The sequence below is a fragment of the Manis javanica genome, chromosome 17 (assembly GCF_040802235.1).
Source record: "Manis javanica isolate MJ-LG chromosome 17, MJ_LKY, whole genome shotgun sequence".
NCBI lineage: Eukaryota > Metazoa > Chordata > Mammalia > Pholidota > Manidae > Manis > Manis javanica.
In genome coordinates this window covers 64,254,152-64,276,585 of record NC_133172.1, presented here as the reverse complement: position 1 = coordinate 64,276,585, position 22,434 = coordinate 64,254,152, and the positions used below count along the sequence as shown (strand labels likewise).

Below are 22,434 nucleotides of genomic sequence, written 5' to 3'. Positions count from 1 at the left end.
GGAGTGGGGAGTGACATCCCTGGCAGTGGGTTTCAAAGCCCCCCTTCACAAGCAGGTGGAGGAGGAAGGTGTGTCTTGAGCTAAGCCTAGTAGTGGGAGCACAAGTTGGCTTTGCCCCAGGGACCACGACCACTGGTGAAGTCTGTCTCTTCAGCACCTGCTCAAGGTGTTGGGGCCAGACAGGCCTGTGCTCAGGCTGCCCCTTGCTGTGTGACTTCGGGCCAGGCCTTCAGCATCCCAAACCCATGGCTCTTACATAAGACAGGGACAAGTAGGCGATTCTTTACATTGGAAATGCTGTAAACCGACCGTGTGGGAGCCCCAACTAGGAGAATAGGAAAGGCTATGAACAGGGTGTCTACAGAGGTTTAAAAAACTAATGAGCACAAGAGGTGTTCAAAGTCATAAAACACCAAGAAATGCAAATTAAAGCAAGGTAGAACTTCCTTTGTATTGAACTGGTGGAAACTACAAATTTGGACAAGGCTGAGTGTGGTGGCATATGAGACATGAGCCACAATACAGTGTCCATCCCTGGGGAGAAGAGGGGTGTGGTGATCGCACACTGCCCCAGCCAGCCACTGCTGCCTTCCAGACGGCGCCAACCCCCCGGCTTAGGCAGGCAGCAGTCGGTCACTTTGCCGAGTCTTCCACTTGGGCAGGGTTCAGTGGGGACAGCTTGTTTGCTCCCCCTGCACCAGCGAGGTCAGTTCCCAGGTGGGAGTGACCCATGTCCAGGGGATTGGCGTCATCTGGAGATTCGCAGTGGGCGCGTGCCAGCTCGGTCCTCAGTCCGGCCTGGCTGGCAGAACTGCGGCAGCCCAGGAAACACCACAAATTGAGTGGTGCATGGCTTCGCCCCGCAGAAGTTTACTCTCAAAATTCCGCGGGCCAGAAATCTGAAATGAAAATGTCGAAAGGGCTGTGCTTCCTCAAAATGCTAGACCGGACGTCGCCCTCCCACTCTGAGGGCGCTGGTCCCCGCGCCCGCCTGCTCGCCACGCGGGCGCACAAGGGGCCCCGCGTGCTTCCCGGCGGCTGGGGTCACACGGCGGTCGGGCGCCCGCTGTCCTCGGCCCGGGGGCGGCCCAGGGTCGCTCAAACGCTCAGCCGGGCGGGGTCCGCCGCTGCAGACCCCAGCGGAGCCGAGGCCCCGCCCACGCAGGTCGCGCTGCTGACAAGCCGGCGGGAGCAGCGGAGGGGCGTGTCCTCTGGAAGCCCCGCCCCTGCGTCGCGGCCCCTGGGCGGAGCCCGCCTCGCCGGAAGCGCGGTGCTGGGCCCGAGGCTCGGCTGCCGTTCGGGGACCGCTGGGGACGGGCAGGTAGCGCGTTAGCCCGCCGGTCTGCAGCACGATCTGGAAGGCGAAGTGGTCTGTGATCGGGAGGGGGGCTCACTCGCGGCGCAGGTCCCCAGGAAGAGGGGCGCTGTAGATATCGGGGGGGCGCTCAGCGGGCGGGGAGGGGCCTGGTTCCTGACCCCCTGCCTTGCCCAGCCCGCCAGGATGGGCAGCAGCTCGCTGTCCGAGGACTACCGTCTGTGCCTGGAGCGTGAACTGCGGCGTGGCCGCGCGGGTGTGTGCGGGGACCCGTCGTTGCGCGCGGTGCTCTGGCAGATCCTGGTGGAAGACTTCGACCTGCACGGGGCGCTGCAGGACGACGCGCTGGCGCTGCTCACCGACGGCCTATGGGGCCGCGCCGACCTGGCCCCCGCGCTGCGCGGCCTGGCCCGCGCCTTCGAGCTGCTGGAACTGGCCGCCGTGCACCTGTATCTGCTGCCGTGGAGGAAGGAGTTCACCACCATCAAGGTAGGGCGCCGGGGGCCTGAGGGGGCTCCCCTTGTCAGGTTGGTGGGGGCTGGGCACCTATGGGAAGACTGCCACCATTACTGAGGAGTTCCAGGTGTCCTTAGAGCCTGGGAGTCTCTCGGGGACCAGGGCGCCCAAGGGGCCCTGGACGTGTCGGGGCAGCTCGCTGATGTTCAGAGCTGCGAACATGGGGTGGAGGCCACACTGGTCCTGGGTACCTACCTCCTGGGGGAATTCTACCCCCTAAAGCTTGCATCACTACCCTCCCCAAAGTGGCCTTGAGACAGACCCCCGTTGCCCTAGAAATCCTAAGACAGGTGCATAGAATTGGGGTTCCATGGTCGCTCTAATCCCTTCAGGATGGGGGATGATCCCATTTGTAGGAGATGATGTCAGGTGGGTGTATCCCCTGTGAAGTAGGCAGGGGCTGCAGGGGCCTCTGCCTGACCTGGGGGGCTAAGCTCACCCTCAGCCCAGGGACAGACTGTGTCCAAGGCTAGTTTGGCCCCTCTGGAAGAGCTTCAGGTCGACAGGAGAGGCAGGCAGCCGAGGCTCTGAGCTAATTTGGAATATTAGGAACGTGCTGATGTCACTGGGCACATGGGTGAGTCTGCCTCCACTGGTTGCCATGGCAGTGACAGCCTCCTTTAAGGGGTGAGCTCTGGAGCCCACTGCTCTAGGAGGACACCTGCTGGTCTGAGGTTCTAGGCCTTTCACACATCCATTCAGACAGGAGGGCAGGAGACCAGCAGAGCCAGCCCTGTGGTGGGGCCAAGAGCAGAATAAACAGGCCTACACTTGACGCACCCATGGGCTTCGGTGTTCGGCAGGTCTGGATGGGGTCTGGTTCTGCCTCCTGGTTGTGTAGCTTCGGGCAAGTTACCTGATCTCTCTGAACCCATTTCCTCCTCTGAAATTGACACAACAGTCCAGGTCAAGTTCTGTTGAGGGGGGTGAATGCAAAGCCCTGAGTACAGTGCTTGCGTACAATAGTACTCAGTCTGAGGGAAGCATTGTCATAAACTGTGAGTACAGGAATGCTCATAGGTCCCAGACGTACAGAAGTTTAGATCTGGGAAAGACACACAATCAGTTTCTCATGTAACTGCAGTCTAGGAGCACCGTCTCAGCTGTTATCCCAGGGTTCTCAGCCCAGCTGCACAAGAGCCTCTAAGAAATAGGGTGTTGCATCCACATGGTGGAACGCTACACAGCTGGGGAAAACAAGTGGCCTCTGCTCTCATAGGGAGCGCTGTCAGGACAGGGGCAGGAGGAGCACGTTCAGGGCAGTGTGTTCAGGAGGCTGCCTGTTCAGAGGCGCAGACGAGTCCCTGCGCTGGCATTCGCGTGACTGCGCAGCAGGTACACTGGAGATGGAGTGGAGTGGCGAATCCCCAGGGATGAGAGGAGAGGGGACCCCAAGGCAGTGAGGTTTCTCCACACAGGGGCTCTTTATTTCACCTGATTGGTGAACCCAGGCTGCCCCAGCAGATTTCAGAGTGGGGGTGCTCCTCTGGACGGAGGTGAGAGCTGCCCGTCACCGTCTGGAGCGAGGGTGGTGGCCCCTGGAGTTGGCCGAGGCAGGGGTAGCACGCAGCCAGGACCAGGCCTCTAGGTGTGTGGCAGCTGCCAGCCAGGCCCCTCCCCCTCCCCGCAGACCTTCTCGGGGGCCTACGTCCACGTGCTGAAAGCCGCACTCTCTGAGGACCTCCTCGTCCAGAACTTCCAGAAGATGGGTTACGTGCTCAGGGACAACCACCGCCTCATGGTTGCTGCCCCACCTCCTGCCTGCCAGCTGGTGCAAGTGGCTTTGGGCTGCTTTGCCCTGCGGCTGGAGTGTGAGATCCTGGGTGAAGTACTGGCACAGCTGGGCACCAGCGTGCTGCCGGCCGAGGAGCTGCTGCAGGCGCGGCGGGCAAGCGCAGATGTGGCCTCCTGTGTGGCCTGGCTGCAGCAGCGGCTGGCCCGAGAAGAAGAGCCACCACCCCTGCCCCCCCGGGGCTCCCCGGCTATGTACCACGCCCAGGTGGACCTCTACCGAGACCTGCAGGAGGATGAGGGCTCAGAGGAGGCCAGCCTGTATGGTGGGCCCTCGCCAAGCCCGGATTCACCCTCCTCAGAGCTGGCCTACAGGCCTTCACTCTGGGAGCAGAGCGCCAAACTTTGGAGTGCCGGGGGTGGAGCCTGGGAACGGCCTACGGAGGCAGAGGTGCCCCCGAGGGCCAGCAGCCCGCCCTACGGGGCCTTGGAGGAGCTGGAGCCGGAGCCTGAGGCGTTCTCCTTCCTCTCTCTGCGCAGAGAGCTGCCCTGTCAGCCTGTGGACCTGGCTGCTCCCAGAGCCCCTGGGAAGGCCAGCCCCCAGTGTGCCCATACGCCCATCCTCGAGCACCCTGGCTACCAGGTGCACAGCTGTCTGGCCCCTGGGACCCTGCCCACCCTCTGCTGTGACACGTGTTGCCAGCTGCATGCTGCCCACTGTACTGCCCTGCCTGCCTGCCGCCTGGGTCACACTCTGCGCGCACTGCTTGGTGACACTCAGCAGCGCCTGTGGCTTCAGCGTGCCCAGGTGGACACCCTGCTCTATGATGGACCCAGTGCCCAGCCTTAGGCCCAGCCAGGTGCCAGGTTGAGGGCTTTCCAGAGACAGTTTCTGTGGTGCTTCTCTGGGCCATGTCCCTCCTTAAGCCTGGGCCACTGGCTTACCCGCCTCTCCTGCCCCTCCAGGAATCCTGGGCACAGCTGGGGTGGGGGTGGGGGGCACAAAGTGGGAGGTGGGGTCCTGCCTTCCACAGGAAGCTCCTGCCTTGGGCCAGCTGAACTCCAGTCCCCAGACGCACGCCTGTGTGTCCTGGTCACGGCACCAAGCCTGTCCCCACGAAGGGCCTTCGCCCTCCCTCTTTCACCTCTCCCTTCTCCCTCCCTAAGGGCCCAGTGGTTGGCCTGCAGCTCCTGACCTGGTCGCTCCAGGTGTCCAGGGGGTTCTTTCTACAGAGGTGTCCTCAGGCTGCAGGTGACACTGTGAGCATGAGCCCTGCTGGGACCAGTCTGGGGCACTGCCAGGCACATGGCTGGCCTGGCCCCTTCCTGTGACTGCCACAGGCCAGTGTTGAATGAGCTGAGTGCTGGCCTGAGATGGGCTCCATGTGCCCCTGTCACAGCTGGGCAGGAAAGTGGGGAGAAGAAATGACCTGATCTCAAACCAGAGTGAAGAGCCCCAAGAGCTCTCTGGACAGGCAGCAGGAGGTGGGTGACTGTCAGGGACCTGGACAGGTCAGGAGTGTCACTCCCCTTGCAGGTGGCATGTGGCAGCTTCTACGTAACCAGCATCTCAGAAGCTGCCCTGCTACATCGGCTGTGAAAGGCAGGGTGGGAGTCTCACAGGCTTTGCACTCGCCCATCCTGGGCCCAGGGATAAAGCAGCCACCCTGAGGCAGGCTGAAGGCCAGGGCAGGCAGGCGGGTAGAGCCCCTTCAGGGGGCTGTCCCAGGAGCCCTCAGCCCACAGGACTGGAGGGCAGGTGCCTGTCTTCTGTGCTGGACCCTCACTGGGTGCTCTGCCCGTCCATCTGTCTCATCTCCCCTCATCCCCAGCCCGCCTGTCATGTCCCATGAATCAGAACCTCAGAGAACATTAAACACCACTGAACCCACCAGTGTCTGTTAGGAAAGCTTTTATCTCTGCGCTCCTATTGGCACCAGCCATACCCTTTACTCCTGGGCCTCTGTGGGGTGGGGGTGGGACTCAGCCCCAATCCCAGGACCCTTGCTCTTGGGGCCTCTAACGGTCATGGCCCAGACCCCAGCCCACCAGATGGGCTGTGCTCCACACCTGATCCCTCCTTCCCACTTGGGGTTCCACCAGCCCTCCCGAGGTCACCTCAGCCCCTCGCTGCCCCAGGCAGAGCCTGGTGACCAGGAGGAACCACAAGGAGCCATGCAGGTGTCCTCATCCCAAGCCAGCGACACCCAGAGATGGTCCCAGCAGATGTTTGCTTCTGGGAAATGAAGGTCTTGTGCATCTACCAGCCAAGGGCACGGCAAGGAGCAGGAACCAGGCAGCCGCCAGCCGGTGCCGCCACGGCCAGGGCAGGACCAGCCTCCGTGTCCTGGCTCTCCAGTTGCACCACCCCTGCCCCACCACCCTGTCCACACCCTGCTCCTGGGGCGGCAGGAGGTGGTGCAGTCAGCTGGAGCAGCTGGCCAGTCTCAGCTAAGGGCTTCCCCGCCCACAGCTGACCTGCTGGCCTGTCAGGGTCTGCAGCGCTTGCTCTGGCCCTCGATGCCTGTGGCCGTGGCTGGGGTGGCCCTCTTGTTGCGGTGATGGGGGAAGGTGGGCATGAGCTCCGGCTCGCAGGCTGCAGAGAGGGGCCTGCTCAGTGCTGGGTGAGGGAGAGCCCCCCAGGGGATAGGAGGGAGTCCCAGAGTGGGAGAAGTGTGCTTCGGGTCTGAACTCCACTCTGCATTTGTCATAGGCCCTGGGGCCACCCCTATACCTCTCTGTTCCCCTCCTCGGACCCTGCAGACAGCTTGTGTGGCCAGGAAGCACCCACACAGGCCTTGGCACACAGCCCCTGCCTGCCCAGGTCCACAGCCCACTGGATGAGCTTGTACTGCAGGCCACCCCCCCCACAGCTCCATGAGGTTGTACCCCAATGCCCCCACCCCAGACAAAAAGGGCAACCGGCTGAGCACCCCAAAGAGCTGAGCCTGAGAGGACCTGGGGGACTCACGCAGAGGCTTTTCTTTGAAGTAGGAGCTCTCCAAGCAGTCCCTGGCTGTCGCCCTGGAGAGGAGGCCTGGCCGTTAACATGACCCTGGGTCTTGCTGAGGCTCATGCCCATTAACACCCTGCCCAGCTCAGCAGCCTCAGGCCAGACTTCCTGACGACCAGGAAGGTGGGTGGCAGTAGGAGTCTGGGGCCCAGAGACCAATGGGAACCTCAGCACGGGCGCCATGACCTGTGCGGGCAGGGACACCCACACCCACACTGGGCATTGGCTGGCCACGTGTGTCTGGGAGGGGGTCTCTCGGAGGCACTTGTTTCTGAAGAGCCCTCTTGCAGACGCCCAGGGGGCAGGCACCTTTTCTTTGGGTCATACATGAAGAGGAGATTCAGCAAGCGCAGGCCGGCCTCCGAGAGCCACGGGAACTTGTGCTTGAGGTTGTTGTAGGGCTGCCTCCTCAGGCTGTACTGGCCGACCAGAGGCAGCTGGGAGAAGCCCTGTGGGAAGCAGGGGCTGCAGAGGCCGGGCCGCCTGCAGGGAGGCGGGCGAGGGCAGCGGCAGGCACTCACCGGCCAGATACTCTCGCTGGGTGTCCCCAGCAGCTGCACTATCAGGTCCACCTGGTGGATCTCGGAGGTACCAGGCAGAAGGGGCTTGTGTGCCAGCAGCTCGGCCAGGATGCAACCCATGGCCCTACACAGGGGAGAAGGGCCTCGCACCCGCCTCTGCTGGGCGCCACTCCCACACGACCATGGGAGGGCAGGCGCTGCCCGACATGCCTCCCTCATGCTGGGGCCAGAGCTTGGGAGGAGGTCACGAGGGACATGTGACTGCTGACCCCCGCCCCCGCCAGGCCCACTTCTCTGGGTGACAAGGGCAGGCCTGTGACTACTGAGGCTCCTTCCCCCACTTCCTCTCAGGATTCTAGGCTTCCACCCACCTCCCTGGAGCTGGGAGGCTGTGAAAAGACCCCCATGCCGCTCCTGTCCCTGCCAGCAACCCCGTGAGCTCCCCGAGCCCTCGGAGGCCTGGGGGTGGCCTCCACCTCTCACCACATGTCGATGCTGGTGGTCTGCTTGGTGGTTCCTAGCAGCAGCTCGGGGGCTCGGTACCTGCACACAGAAGTACCCCACCTCAAGCTGGCAACTCCTCCTCAGGGCACAGTGGCTCTGATCCAGCCCACCCTCCAGCCTCCCTGAGCCACGGCCGGCCGGACAACAGGACTGCTAGCCCCAGCTCAGACCCCCACCCTCTAAAGCTTTGTCAACTAAACCTCAGTCTCGCCCTCAGCCTGACATTAAACCCGGACCCTGACTCTGACCATAACCCTATCCTCCCCGTACACCTTACTGAAAAGCTAACCTTGACCCTAGCCCTGGCCCCTGGACCTAACCCCTTGCCGTCACCATCGACGTCACCCACACCTCACTGTCACCCTCACAGTAAAGGCTGCTGTTGCTGGCCCAGACGGCTCCTGTGTGCCACAGCATCCCCAATCCCCTGCCAGCCCGCTTCACCGACAGGCTGGATGGCACATGGCAGAGAGTGTCTGATGTCACTGCCCCCCACTAACTGCCTTCCTACTGCTTCGTGAAACATTAAGTGAGAACTAACCACAGAAACTGCCCATCGTTCAGTCGATGAGGCGACCTCCCCTCCCTGAGATGGCTGGGAGCCAGGCTGGGGTCTGGCTGCCTCGGGGCAGGGCGACCCCTCTGGGCCAGACAGGCTCTTCCAGGCTACCAGCCGCGCTGGACATGCCCACTGTGACGCCCTGGCTCCGTGCTGAGCTGCAGTCAGACCCGGCCTCTGTGAGCATTCACAGCACCCACCCCACCAGCCTAAAGGCCCTGCAGACCCTCTGGAGGCTTTGGCATGACCCCAGCTTCTCTCCACCAGGCGCACCTGACTCCCAGGAACTCACCAAAGAGTGACCACCTTAGGGGTCATCGGCTTCACCGGGACGCCGTAGGCCCGAGCCAGGCCGAAATCCGCTGTGACGGGCAGAGAGAAGGGGGAAAGTATGTGACCCAGTGAAGGCTAACAAGCTGCTGTCTGGGGCCTCGGAGACAGAGGAGCCCGTTCTTAGCCTTCAGGATGTCCGTGAGGACCGACCTGCCCCCCTCTGGGTGGCACTCGCGCAAAGCCCCCTCCCCCTGGCCCCGGCCAGTGCAGCGCCCACCTGTCTTCACACAGCCCTTATCTGTCATGAGCAAGTTGGAGACCTTCAGGTCCCTGTGATGGAAAGAGATCGTCAATGGCCCTCCGAGCAGGGAGGTCCGCACCACCGCAGTGGCGCCCAGGACGCTTTCCCACACAGCTCCTCCTGTTTGACTTTTCATAACTGGGGAGGGCAGACACTGTAAGGCCCCCTGGCTGCTGGGAACACCAGAGCTCTCGGTGACCAAGGAAGTGGCACAACCAGGCCTCAAGCTCCTGTGAGCGTCAGTCCTGCCCCCACTGCCCATCTGGGGCCCCACCAGCTGCCCCAGGGCACAGGAAGCCACTCTGGGTTTGGAAGGCTCCCACACCTCCAGCCTTGGTCTCTCCTGGCATGAAGCAAGACTCCAGGAAGGATCTCTATGCAGGACTTCTCAGAGCGTTGACTACACCCACATCACCAGCACTCCAGAGGGGAGGGCAGGTATTATTTGGCCCTGGACCCTCCCCCACAAGCAGTCAGAACGGCAGAGGCTGTCAGCTCCTGTCCTGGATAATGACACACTGGCATCAGAAGCCGGGGCCAGGAATGGTAGCTACCCTTCCCTGGGTCAGGAACTAGCCCTCTAGACATAAACATCCCTTGAGGCCCTGCCCCACCCAGGACCCCCTCACCAGCACAAGACCCCACCTGTGGATGATGAAGTTCTGGTGCAGGTACTGGAGGCCCCTTAGCACCTGCAACACAATGCACTTGACCTGCACGCAGAGTGGGGACACGTCAGGGAGAGGCGTATGGCACAAATGTGCCAGGCATGAAGGACCCATGAAGGCCCCCACCCAGGGCCCCTAGCCTCACACCTGGGCTTCAGAGAAGGGCGTCGGCATGTTCTCTAGGAGGCTGGCCAGGTCTTGCTCACAGTAACCCATCACCAGGAAGATGCTGGAAGGAAAAAGGGCTCTGGGAGCTGACACGGGCTGGGCTTTCATGAACACGCCACCTCCCCCCTCCTCCTGGCTGAGCCAAGCAACCCTCCTGAGACGGCAGGAAGGTGACCACGATCTTAAGGGCACACAGGGAGGGATAGTGCAGGGTGGTCTCAGGAGGGCTCACAATAGAGGGCCCGCAAACCACTCACCTCTCCAAGTGGGTCCCCACGACCACCTCCTTTAGCTCCACAATATTTGGATGGCGAAGGCGAAGGAGCAGTGTGATCTCTCGAAGGCTGCTGATGGGGACCCCTACAACCAGACATGACCCTAGCATGAGGGACGCCCACAGCCAGCCCCCCACCTCAGACCGTGTCAGCCCCCAGTGACCCCCGCACCCATCACTGTTGGAGCTCTGCCCACCACCTCAGGGAGGATCAAGGGCATGCCAACGAGCACCCTTAACCTTCATTTATGGAGTGCAAGGCTCCTTCCTTGGGGAAGGGCCCAGCTCTCCACACCCACCACTGTTGTGACAGGTTCACAGTGAGCATGGCAAAGCCCTTCCCTCACAGGCAGCCTGGGGGTGCATGGCGCACACAGGGGTTGATGGCCTGGTCTTCAGTGGGGAGGCCCTGTGGGGGGTGGTGATAATCACTAGACAACTGGGAGAAATGCTCAGGAGAGCTGAGGCCTGGAGTATGGGGGTGAGGATGCTAAGCTGGAGAAGTAAAAGGTGGGACAGGCAGGGCCAGGCCAGAAACCCCCTCAGAAATCAGTCCCTTCACCATCATGCGGATACTGGCCAGTCACTCTGACAGAGGTGCGGGCAGCTCACCCCTTTCTGAACCAGCCCACTTTGAGCTCAAAGTGGTCCAGCGCCCCTCCCTGCTCACCATCCTTCTCCTTGTCCATCCGCACTTTCTTCAGGGCCACAATTTCATCTGTCAAGGTGTCACGGGCACGATCTGGAATGGAAACTTCCATGATGGAATCCAGCCCGATCCCCCATCACATGTCCTCGCGCCACATGGGGGCCTCTTCCTGAACTCTCAAGGTTCCCTTTCTCTTCTTTTTTGATAACTGGATGCCTGCTGACACCCTGTGCAAGCAACACCTCCAGCCCCACAAGACAGGTGCTCTGGGGGAGTCCTCTCATTTGAGCTGGGCAGGTGCCTAGTTGTAACTGTCTCCCTATGAGGCCTTCACCTTACAGTCAGTATGCAGATCCCTGCTTCGTGTTCTGCCATTTCTGTGTCCTAACAAAAATAAGCTACTTTACCTAGAAAAAGAAACCCTATTTTGTGCAAAGATGGCTCCCCAAAGCACGTGCTAATCTGTGCAGCTTCTGAACACTTAGCAGTATTATGCACACCAATGTTGCAGCTGCTACAAGCTGCAGCTCTGGCGGCTTTTCAAAGTCCCACACGCCACAGCTCTAACAGGTATCCCCACCCATGGTTACACCTCAGCAATCCAATGCTTACATTTATTCAGACATTGTATGGGGTTTTTTAGTCATACCAGGGGTTAAAGCTCACCTGTACTAGTTTTTGCCCTGGTTGAAGAGCAAGGGGTGTTAACCTCCTTCCACCCCTAACAGCTCCTGCTGGGACAGTCCCCTGTGCCCCACACACTTGGCCACTCACAGACAATGCCGTAGGTGCCTTCCCCGATGCGGTTCAGCTTCTCAAACTCCTTCACACTCCGGCACCGTCCCAGCTGAAAAAGAGAGGTGCTGGCAGTGCAGGGATTTGGTAACTGAGGGAACCACTAACGATGGAAGTTTCACAATTTGTACCAAGGAGCCACTCATGTCTTGCTCACCAAACAGAGGTAACCACACATTTGGGCTTTTCAGATGAGAAAAGGGAGATGGTAACAGCGGCCAGATGCTTTGAATGTGTATCAAAGATGGCTTAACCACACCCTTGCAATTCTGTGGTCCAGATGTATGCTAAGCAGTAACCACCAACCATACAGGGTTAAAATCTAAAGTTCATTTCTTCAGGTGCACTAGCTGTGTGTGAAGTGCTCTACAGCCCCATGTGGCTCATGGTGACACACTGGACGATTCAGAAAAGAACATGTGCATCATCACACAAAGTCGACTGAGCAGCCCCGGCCTGAATTATGCCCTGGACATGGGAAAAGCGTACAGACCCTTATGAATCATCTACCAAACACAATGTAAATACTTCTGTGGCAGAGACTAACGGACCCCAATGTCTACACACTGCACTACCTTCTTTTTGAGTTATGACACAGACAGCCCCCCAGCTGCTGGCCATATTTCTTAGCCTCCCTTGCAGCTAGGTATGACCATGTGACTAGATTCTAGCAAATGGGATGTGAGAAGGAGCGAGTTCGACTTCCTGATCAAAGCAAGCTGGCTGCGGTCCACGCCTCTTTACCCAATGAGGCAGGCTGGGACGTGGATGACATACAGGCGGAACCAGACAGACAACCCGAGGACCTGGCCCACCTTGTGGAAGATGGCTGCCTCTGCAATGCTAGGGAAGAAAGTCTGCTCTTGACCCAGTGTTTCTGAGTCTGTCACGGCAGAGGGCCTGCACACCCTCACAGTACAGTGCCTGAACGGGCACATCTCTTTGGGTCTAGGCAGCAGGTACAGCAAGGTTCAGATTCTAACAGCCCTGCTTTGGCCTCCCTGGCTCTATTCTCTGACAAAACCCTGCCCTCCATCTCATTCCTTCCTAACAACTGGGAAACCAAGTCTGGCCTGGACTCGGCCTCCTTTCCCACCCAAGTCTCCTTCTCGTTTTCCCTCTCCAGGCTGCACTCTCCACAGCCTGCACTTCTCGTCTGTGACTTCACTCCTGGTGCTGAGGCTGGCACGCCAGGCCTCCTCATCTGCGTATCCAAACCCTAGTCACACTTCCTGGCCCAGCAGAATTGCCACCCCTTTTACAAAGTTCTTCCTGGTCCCCAGCTGAAAACAATTCTTTCTCTGAACTCCCCTGATACTTTCAGGTCTTCAAACCCTACTTTGTGCCCTCTGCACTGTCTCCGTCTGAGTGTGCGTGAGCTGCCTTTGGAAGCACAGTTCCCACCTCTCACTGCACGGTGCTTGGAAGGCAGTGGGCCCCTGCGGCCTGAGAGAGGTGGGATGGCCGGTGGTTGACTCAAGGTGCTCCTGGCGCCAGTCTGTTAATGATCCTTACTGGATACCTCACTTGACCTGTCAGAGCACCGGCAGGTACCTAGAGTCCACCCAGCAGCCACGGTTCAGACGTGCCGCGAGAGTGCTGTGAACCTTGGTGAACGCACTCAGTGCCCCTGAGCTTCACCTTCCTCATCTCTACAAGGAGGGCAGAAGTGGCACCGCAGCAAAAGGTCGCTGAGAAAACTACATGACAGCAACACACGCAGACGCCCCGCCCAGAGCAGGGCGCAAACGCGGTGCCGGGTCACCGGCGGCCACAGCCCGGTGCATCCAAAGCCTAGTTGGAGATCACGCCTCCGACGCTGCCCGCGGGTAAACTGTCCCCCGACACAGGCAATCCTGGGTCGACCTGCAAAGCCCGTCCCGGGCGCAGAACTAAGAAACGCCTGCGTTGGAGCCCGGAAGCGGCTCCTCCCAAGGAGGCCGGCGATTGACAGCCGCCGCGACCCGCCGCGGACCCGCACGCCGGTCCCGGCACGGGGCCCGGGGCGCCGCCGCCGGCTGTTGCGCCCCTCAGGACCCCAGGCCGTTCCGCCCCCGCCCCGCCGCCGGCGAGCGGCCCCGCGCCGCACCCTGTGCTCCGGAGGCACCGCGAAGAAGCCTTCCTTGCGGACGCACTTCAGACGGATCTGCTCCGGGTCCCGCTCGGGCTCCGCCATGCCGGGCGCGGACCCGCCTCCCGCGCGCGCAGGCGCGGGGCGCACTTCCGGCGCGTCCCCGGGCGGCCCGCGGTCACCGGGCCGCCCGCGGGAGACCCCGGCCGATCCCCTGCGGGGCGCCGGGGCTGCGAGGTGCCCGCGGGCCGGCCGGACGCGCGGGGGAGGCCGAACCCGAGGGGCTCACGCGGGACCGCGGCCTGACGTGTCCGTGGGCGGGCGGGCGGGCGCCGGGAAGGCCGCCCGTGCGGGGTGTGCTGGGGGCGCGTGCGCAGCATCCGTGTAAGTCGAGGGCGCTGGGGAATGTGCAGTCAGCCCTTGTTTCAGGAGTAGAAGTTGCTTTAAACGATCATATTCAGTTCATTCTAGGCCTTTTTAAAATTCACTCATGAGCTACGCTTAAAGCTAATAATGAGATGAGAACTAGTGCCATGTAAGTGCAGTTTTTAGATTGAGATGCTCAGGGCAGGGGTAGGAAGAGGGCAATTTCTAGGTCAAATAATAGAAATGGAAGGTTAATCCAAAAAATAGAAATTTTGTGGAGAACGGCAGCCCTGCCGACCTGTATGGGGTCAAATTCGCATTCTCATGGGCCTGATTTTTCAGTGTCAGAATGCATATGTAAATGCATTGAATAAGAACAAATAATGGTGCTAATAGTGTGTTAATAAACAATGTCCCTATGAGATTTATTCTTTCTCTGGTTACTAATATTTATCTGAAACTGATTGGAAGTCAAATCTACTATTTAATACTAAAAGACTATGATCTTCATCAATAGACAGAGACATGGAGACCACGTATGAGGCCTGCTGACCATTCCAGAAACTAATGAAGCTAGCACCTACCGTCAGCAGATTCAATGTGAGAAGCAGGCCAGGGCACTCTCTCCAGCCACACTGGAGGAGAATGAGCCTGACCCACGGAGTGCTGATGAGGATGGAGTAGCTGTGGGAGGCTTCATCCACAGCGGAAAGAGTGGAAGTTGTCAGCCCAATGACCCTCATCCTGGGGCCGCTCCGACAAGGCCACTTGCAGAGCTGTAAGTGCCATGGCTGTCCGTCGTTCCACATTCTTATTCTGGTTCCTTTAATATCCTGGATCAGGTCACAGTCAAGCCAGGAGCCCATGGGCCCTCCAGGGTGACTGTGCACTTCCCTGTTCTGGAACACGACACCTTAAAGTTTAGTCCTCAGAGCCCAAACTTCTCTTCAAGTGTGGGGTACATTTCATTCACTGTAACCGCAGAGTACTTACCCAACACTTAACAAGTGAATGGGAAGATTTCAGCTGCCCCCCAAGTCAGAAACAGAGGTGCGGCCTGCCATCTGTCACTCTGCACACCAATTTATTCATTTATTACAACAGAGTTCACTCTCTCAAGCCAAAGTCACTCTTGCCTTCTGCCAAGCTGCCAGCAGCTCTGGGGAAGATGAAAACACTGGGGGACCCTCATTTACTGAAGGGGTGTCTGCAGCTTCCCACAGGGTAGGACTGCCCTTCTGCCGTCATCGGAGACTCAGAGCACAGGGCGTGACAGTGGCTGCTCAGGGGCACCTGTTTATTCTTTGGTCTGTAAATCATAGGCGTCTACTGTACTGGGGCTCCTATGTCAGTAGCAGAGGCCCCACTCAGCCTGCTCCTGAATGGTCTTCTGCTGTCCACTTCCGATGGAACATGGCTGATGAGACTCTCATTTGAGGCTCTGGTGGTGGCGATCTGTGGAATGGTGACTCTCTTCTTGCTTAACTACGTTTTCATCGGGTTTCTCTAGAAGGAAGGACACAGCCAGGCATTCGGTAAGCCTGTGGAAAAGCTCGTCCATAAAGCAGACGATGTCTGTGTTAGGGCCAGCACAAAGAAATTAGATTTGTGGTTCAGGAAAAGAAACGGGCAAGGGAGAAAGCAGTCAAAACCATACATAAACATTCTAAAGCTTAAACTGATAGCTCAACCATGAGATGACGGTGGGGAATACAAGATGCCCTCCTCCAAGGAAGCAAACAGACATTTCCACCATCCACTGTGGAGAGCCTGACAGCTCAGGTGACAGGTGCAGGAAGGAGACAACTACAGAGGCAGGTCTGCCCGGGAGGTGAAGGTTCGGATGCACAATACCCAAAGGATTCTAAATCTGTAAAAGCTTTCTGTACAGAGCTTTGTCAATCAGAATGCTGTAGAAATGGACATTTCTGATATTGGCCACGTTTTCTTAGACTTGCCAAGGTTACAGGAATGCACAGGGTTTGTGAAATGCTGAGTTTGTCAAATGTTACAAAATAGAAAAGCAGAAGCTCATTCACTACTCCTGGGGGTTCAAGTTGATGCACATCCTTTCAGGCCTCTACTAAAGCACCACAGAGAGGGCTTTCTCTCTGTGCACGTTATGTGTACATAGGCTACTCATATCACATTTTTTATAGAAACGCAGTAACACTGGTCCTATTGCTCTGCACCATGCTGTTCCCCATTTAGTACCTCATGAACCAAGCTATACGGCAGGACATTTTTCTGAGTCCTGAAATGACAACAGTCAATAACGGCCGCCACAGCTTCTGCAGTAGGTCCCCATATGACCTACATTCTACAGGCGAGGGAACTGAAGCACAGAGAGGTGGTCGCCTGCTCAAGGCTGGTGGTGCTAGGGTCCAGGCTCTGAGGCCCAGAGCTCCCCCTCAGCCTTCAGTCCTGCATCCAGAGCCCCAATTGTTTTAACCACTGTTAAATGACCCATGGCCTGCACTGGGAATTGAGAATATCATCGCTTTTTTATTTTGAGCATTAAGCCAAAAATTGCATTTCATCGTATTTATTATTTAATTTAAATTTGGAGGGGGTCATTTTCTTCACATTTATTTTTATGTATTAAGACTACTTAAAAGGTATTGAGTCATTAAAACGTAATACATGTTGGTTAAAAATTGCACATGGAATGACTCTCACAGACATCTCACGTGCATGCACGCAGCCTAACGCTCAGGATCACACCGGAAGGCTGTCTTGCAGCTGTGTGGTTCAGCTAAGCCCCGTGTCTGTGCACACATGTGGCCCCTCCTCTGCCATGGCAGCCTGCATTCCTCTTCTCAGGGCCCATCATTTACATAACCAGCTCCCTTTGATGAATATATGTTATTTCCAATTTTTCTTTTTCAAACAGTGCTGCAATAAACATTCTTGCATTTATATACTTACACACTTGAGGGCTTATCAGATATTGTACCACAAGGAAAATGTTCATATTGTCAAATTGTTTTCCATATTTTATCAATTTATATTTCCACTACGAAGCTATAACCAGATCATCTCTCCACAGCCTTCCAATTCTCCCCAGTTGCCTCCGTCTTTTCCCAGTTGCCCCATCGGCTTCCCTGGAGCTTTGCCCCTAGTGCTGAGAGGCAGTGTCTTTTTGCTCCTTCATAGTCCAGTGCTATTTTCCTGTGAATAGGTCATATTATTTCCTTGTCTTCTACTTTGATGTTTTGTAAGAGCTTTTGTATGTTTTGGAAATTTTCCCTTAATGATTCATACTGCAAATAGTTCCCTTGACTTCTTAGCTTCTGCAGCAGATGGTCAAGTTCATCAGCCTTTTCCTTAACGGCTTTTTGAGTCTGTCAGACTAGAAAGAGGCACTCCCTACACCAAACTTAAAAAACCTTTACCCATTTTCATTTAGTGCTTTTATAGCTTTCTATGTTGAACTTTTTGATTCATACAGAGTTTTTTGAGTAAATATTGAGGTAAAAAGTTTTCTCAGCTGTCTCGTCACTTGTCTCAGCAGCACGAGTCAGTGGTCCACCTTTCCTCCTCGTCTTCAATGTGATTCCTTTACTGTGAATTCCCACGTGAGCGTGAGACACCGTGTGTCCATCAAAGAGCTCGGCCCCTCTCATGCCTCTGCTTTTCCAGACGTTTTCTGCTACTCTTTTTATTCTCCTAGGTAAACCTGAGAATAATTTGGTCCTGTTCCTAAAGACCTGTGGAGTTTTGACTGGGGTCATAGGGGAGAATTAACATCTTTACATCACTGAGGCTCTGTAGTCCAAAACAAGACTTTTTGTATAGTTCAGAAGTTTTTAAAGTTTTTTCATTTAGGAACGTGAATCCTTTTAGGATTCTTGATACTTACTACCTGTACTAGTTTTCAATTACTGCGTAACAAATTACTACAAAGTTATCAGTTAAAACAGCACATGCATTAATCATCTGTTTCCATGGCTCAGGAGTCCAGGCTAAAATCCCACTGTCAGCCCAGCTATGTCCTCCTCTGGACCTGGGACCTTCCAAACTCACTCAGGTTGAATGTAGAATTTACTTTTTTTGTGGGTTAAGAACTGAAGCCCCTGCCTTCTCACAATTGGTGGGGGCTACACAGCTCTGCTCACAGCACAGTAGCTGCTTTTTAAACTGAGAATTGACATGGTAGCTTCTGCATAGCAGCCTGTCACTTATACCTTTTTTAAAACCTCAGCTTAGGTCAGGCTCACCCAGGATACTCTATTTTGATAAGTGAAAACCAACAGTTCGGTAACCTAATCACAGGAGTGACGTCCATCCTATTCACACCCAAGGTAAGGGAGTTCTATAGCCTTATTCAGATTTTGGGGGCTCTCTTAGAAGCCAACCTCCCACACTACCAAACCATCTTTAAGATCAGTACTTCAGCACACATAATGTAAGGGGGTCTCAGGGAAGGCAGTACAGCACAAAGACAAGTAGTGACTCTATAGTATCTTACTACACTGATGGACAGTGACTACAACCGGGTGTGGGGGGGAGGGAGATTGATAATGTGGGTGGATGTACTAACCGGTGTCACTCATGTGAGACCTTCATAGGATTGTGTATCAATGATACCTTAATAAAAAAAATAGATCAGTACTTCCACCAATAATGTGTGTAAGTTTTTGATCTATCATAATGCTATTTGGCCTCATATTTTTTTTGAGCTTACCAATTGTTTTATATTTTTTTACTGATGGCTTGGGGAAATGTTTTACATTTTAATGTAGTCAGATCTTCCAAAATTTCTTTATAATGTCTTTGCTTTGAGGTCTAGAAATGTTTCCACTAAGGAATCAGATTAAAATCAACATATTATTTTTGAAGTAACTTTCTATAGTCACTCTTACTCACCTGGAATTTGCCTGCATATAGAAGAGATTACAACCCAACTTGTTTTCCCTTAAAACATTAAGCAATTTTCCTAGCATAATTCATTGTATAATCCTTTTCCACTTACTTTTGGAGCCAGTTTAATCACACACTAAGTGTGTATATAAATGTACACACACGCACACACATGCCCACTAGGAACTGACCAGTATTCCCATACTGGAACTACATTTTTAATAATTTTTGACACATTTTTAAACTTTAATTTTTGAAATTGTACATTCACAGAAAGTTGCAAAAGTAGTACCCAGAGGCCCGCCCTACATGACCCGCACCCAGTCTCCCCCAATGGTGACCAGAATCACAATATAGTAGCGACTCCAAAACATGGGCTTCAGTACAGTGTGTGTTCTATGCCATTTTGCCCCATGTGATCACCACCAAGATCAAGACACAGGACTGTCCCATCACCACAGAGATCTGTGCTATACTTTCATAGTCCCACTCCTTTCCCTGTACCCCCACCCACCATCTCTAACTCTAGCAACCGCTAGTCTGTTCTCCATCTCTATCAGTTTGTCATTTGGAGAATGTTATATAAATGGAATCATATTTTGAAATTGGTTTCTTTCACTCAGTATATTTTTAATAGCTGATAAAAGATGTTCCTTAAGTTTTTCTTCTCTTCCAAAAATTTACTGCAATTAAGCACACTTTACTTTCAAAAAAAATTATGGAAATATTCAGATACACATAAAAACAATAGTATATATGCATCACTCAGCTCCAATTATTGTGTCACCTTGTTTTGTCTCTACCTTTTTTCCTGAGTATTTTCAAGCTAGCTCCAGACATCAAGTCCACCCATAACTAATGCATGGGCATCTCCAGCAGATAAAGGTCTTCAGCGTGACCACAGCAGCACTGTCACCTCGAAGAGAATCACCACTGATTTTTTTTATTATCCATCATCTAGCACCTGGTTTGGTCATCTCGTCAATGGCCTCACCCAGGTCCATACACTGTTACCTCATTCATACATCTCTCATGTCTCTGTATGAGAGTCCTCTCTGCTATGGACTGAATGTCCATAATTTGTTCCCCAAAATTCCTGTGTTGAAGGCCTAAATCCCCATTGTGATAGCACGTGGAGGTAGGGCCTCTGGAAAGTAATTAGGGTAAGATGAGGCCATGAAGGTGGGGCCCCCACAATGGGGTTAGTTTGTAAGAGGAGGAGACTGCAGCCTTCATTCTCTGGCCATGCGAGGACGCCGCAGCGAGATGGCGGTACAGGAAGGGACCTCGCAGGAACTACCCTGTGGGACTCCCCAGCCTCCAGAATTAGGAGGAATGCCTGGGTCTGTGGTGCTTCCTTATAGCAGCCAGCTGACACACCCACCTTCTTTTCATGTCATTTATTTGTAGAAACATCAGGGTCATTTTCTTCAGTAGAATTACTAGCATTTTGGGATTGGTTGATTGCAAATTTGTGGCTTGTTAATCTCTATAACATGTGTATATTTGTGGCTTTTGTAGTGCAGAATTTCAAGCACACACAGAAGTAGCAAGAATAGTATATATCCCATTACATAGCTGCCACAATTATAAACTTTATCTCTCTGCCCCAGCATTTACCCTTATTCTGGTTCCTACTGCTGTGTAACTTACCCCAAACCTTAGCAACTAAAACGACCATTTTATTGTCTCAAGTTTATGAGTCAGGAATCCAGGACAGGCTCCATTGGGTCTCCCAGGTGGTGGCAGTCAGATGATGTCTGGAGCAGCAGCCATATGCAGGCTCCACTGAGCCGGGCATACAGGATGGCCGCTCAGAGCTGGCAGTCGAGGCTGGCTGCTGCATGACGTGGGTCTCAGCTGGGAGGGCTCACAGGCCAGGGCTAGAATCACCTGAAGGCTTGTTTACTCACAAGTCTGGTACCTGGGCTGGAGAGGCTTGAAGACCAGAACTTCTGACTGTAGCACCTCCTGTGGCCTCCCGACATGGCTGAGCTTTGCTCACAGCATGTGGCTCAGGCTTCCAAGCACCAGTGAGCCAGGCGGGATGCACCCACTTTCACTGCCCAGCCTCACAAGTCAGTCACCACATTCTATTGGTTCCAAGAGGATGTCAAGCTTGCAGAGACTTGAGAGGGGACACAGAACCCCACCTACCCCACCTCCAGAGTAGGAGGACCATCAAAGTCACACCACAGAACACATGGGATGGGAGGAATCATAGCCATCTTCAGAAACATCAGCCACATCTACATTTCTGCACTTTGCAGCAAATCTCAGACACCATCTCCACTAATCATATCCATTTATACTTAAATATTTCGGGCGCAGCTGTAAGAGACAGGTCTTGTGTATATTCCATGTTTTTTAGGGCATAATTCACACAGAATAAAATGCAGTTCTTAAAATGTTTAGCTAGACAAGTTTTTACGACTGTGGATCTGTATAATCACCCCACAAACTTCCCACGGGCCCTTCCCCACTTGACTGGCTTTCCCCTGGCCCCAGCCCAGCGATCACTCTCTGATTTCCTCCCACATCTCACAGACAGCAGGTTCTACATCCCGGGTCCTTTCAGATTCCTACTGCCACGACCTCATTAGTTTCATTAGTTCCTGCTGAGTTTCAACAGCGGGCCTGTGACAGGTCTCCTCACTGGCCCTAGCAGCCTGTTATGGAGACAGACTTTTGCACAGCACAAACCCCATCACACCTCCCTTGCTTTAATTATTTAACAGTTCTTTTTCCACACACCACATAATAAAACTGATGAAAGACTTCATATACTGACTGCTTCTGTGGCCTTATCCCCACCCCCCACCCCCAACACACACACACACACACACACACACACACTAGGTGTTTACAGTGAATAAATTTGCCAAATCTGCCTTCTTGATCCTCGTGCCCAGGCAGGGAGTGCCCACACCCCTTCTCACACATGACTCATTACAGACTGGGGCAGCCCTCCCGGGTCCAGGGTCCAGGGTCCTGGCCAGTCGAGTGTTGAAGGCCCAAAGGCACCCCCGCCCTCCACCCGCGCGCTGCTACGCCTCTCGACTGTCTGCCGGGCATCAGCCACCTGGGAGCCCACCTACACCGGCCCTGAGCTGGTTTTCTACCCGGGATTCTGGGCATTCACTTCTGCGTAAGGGCCCCCCACCCCTTCCACCCCGGGGCAAGCGCCTTGTATGAGCTCCCCGGCACCGCGCCTCCGGCCTGCCGCGCCTGCACCCGCGGGCTCGGGGCCCTCCTGGGCGCGTGCTAGCGTCCACGTGGGACGGAGGGCCACTGCCTCTCGGCGGCCCTTGCCTCCGCTGGAAGCTCCCCACAGGCCCGGCGCCCGGAGGCTTCCCTCGGGAGCGCCTGTCCGTGGGCCTTCCGTCAGCCTTCGGGACCGAGTAGGCGCGCCCTTCTTCTGCTTCTCACCTGGAATACACGGATAACAAGGCGCGCATCCCCGAATCGGGGCCAGTGTGTCCCATTCCTCAGCTGCCTGCTTTGGTCCGGAGTGAAACGAGAGTCCAAGACCCGGGTCCCTTCATTTCCCTCAACACGGGTGTTGCCGCGGGCGGACGGCCCCCGGGGACGGTCATCAGCGAGGCGCAGGGCCGGGGGCGCCCAGCCCGGGACCCCGCCCCGCGCGAGCGCGGCCACGGGACCTGAGAGACGGCGGCCCGGCGGCCCTGGGCCTTTCTCGGGCTCGTGTTTGCTTTTGCGAAGCCCCGCAGGCGAACCCAGCGCCCGGCGCCCGCCGCCGCGGTGACCTGGGAGACTCACTGGGCCCGCCTCGCGCGCGACGCCCCGCCCGCGCGACCGCCGCATCCTCTCGCGAGAGCGGCCGGCC

At 55.8% G+C, this 22,434-nt stretch overlaps 2 protein-coding genes across 7 annotated transcripts; one reads left to right on the top strand and one right to left on the bottom strand.

The window, feature by feature from the left end:
• Positions 1-1,082: 1,082 nt before the first annotated feature.
• SPATA2L (spermatogenesis associated 2 like) lies at positions 1,083-5,330 on the top strand. Of its 3 annotated transcripts, none has more exons than XM_017662247.3 (3): positions 1,083-1,321; positions 1,493-1,804; positions 3,462-5,330. In XM_017662247.3, exons 2-3 carry the CDS (start codon positions 1,502-1,504, stop codon positions 4,410-4,412), a joined length of 1,254 nt encoding a protein of 417 aa, XP_017517736.1. In that variant the 5' UTR covers positions 1,083-1,321; positions 1,493-1,501; the 3' UTR covers positions 4,413-5,330. The 3 variants fall into 3 exon arrangements, with proteins under 3 accessions (XP_017517736.1, XP_036849831.1, XP_017517737.1); XM_036993936.2 differs by lacking the exon at positions 1,083-1,321 and adding an exon at positions 1,348-1,369; XM_017662248.3 differs by lacking the exon at positions 1,083-1,321 and adding an exon at positions 3,051-3,166 and having other exon boundaries at positions 1,536-1,804.
• Positions 5,331-5,459: 129 nt separating this feature from the next.
• On the bottom strand, positions 5,460-22,412 carry CDK10 (cyclin dependent kinase 10). 4 transcript variants are annotated; one of them, XM_036993924.2, is made up of 13 exons: positions 13,423-13,551; positions 11,267-11,339; positions 10,514-10,585; positions 9,827-9,929; positions 9,549-9,630; positions 9,379-9,446; positions 8,710-8,762; positions 8,452-8,521; positions 7,580-7,639; positions 7,097-7,220; positions 6,885-7,024; positions 6,534-6,586; positions 5,460-6,158 (listed from the first exon to the last, which is right to left on the bottom strand). In XM_036993924.2, exons 3-13 carry the CDS (start codon positions 10,530-10,532, stop codon positions 6,052-6,054), a joined length of 879 nt encoding a protein of 292 aa, XP_036849819.1. In that variant the 5' UTR covers positions 10,533-10,585; positions 11,267-11,339; positions 13,423-13,551; the 3' UTR covers positions 5,460-6,051. The 4 variants fall into 4 exon arrangements, 3 of the variants coding, with proteins under 3 accessions (XP_036849819.1, XP_036849818.1, XP_036849817.2); XM_036993923.2 differs by having other exon boundaries at positions 13,377-13,509; XM_036993922.2 differs by lacking the exon at positions 13,423-13,551 and having other exon boundaries at positions 6,885-7,012.
• Between the last annotated feature and the right edge of the window lie 22 nt (positions 22,413-22,434).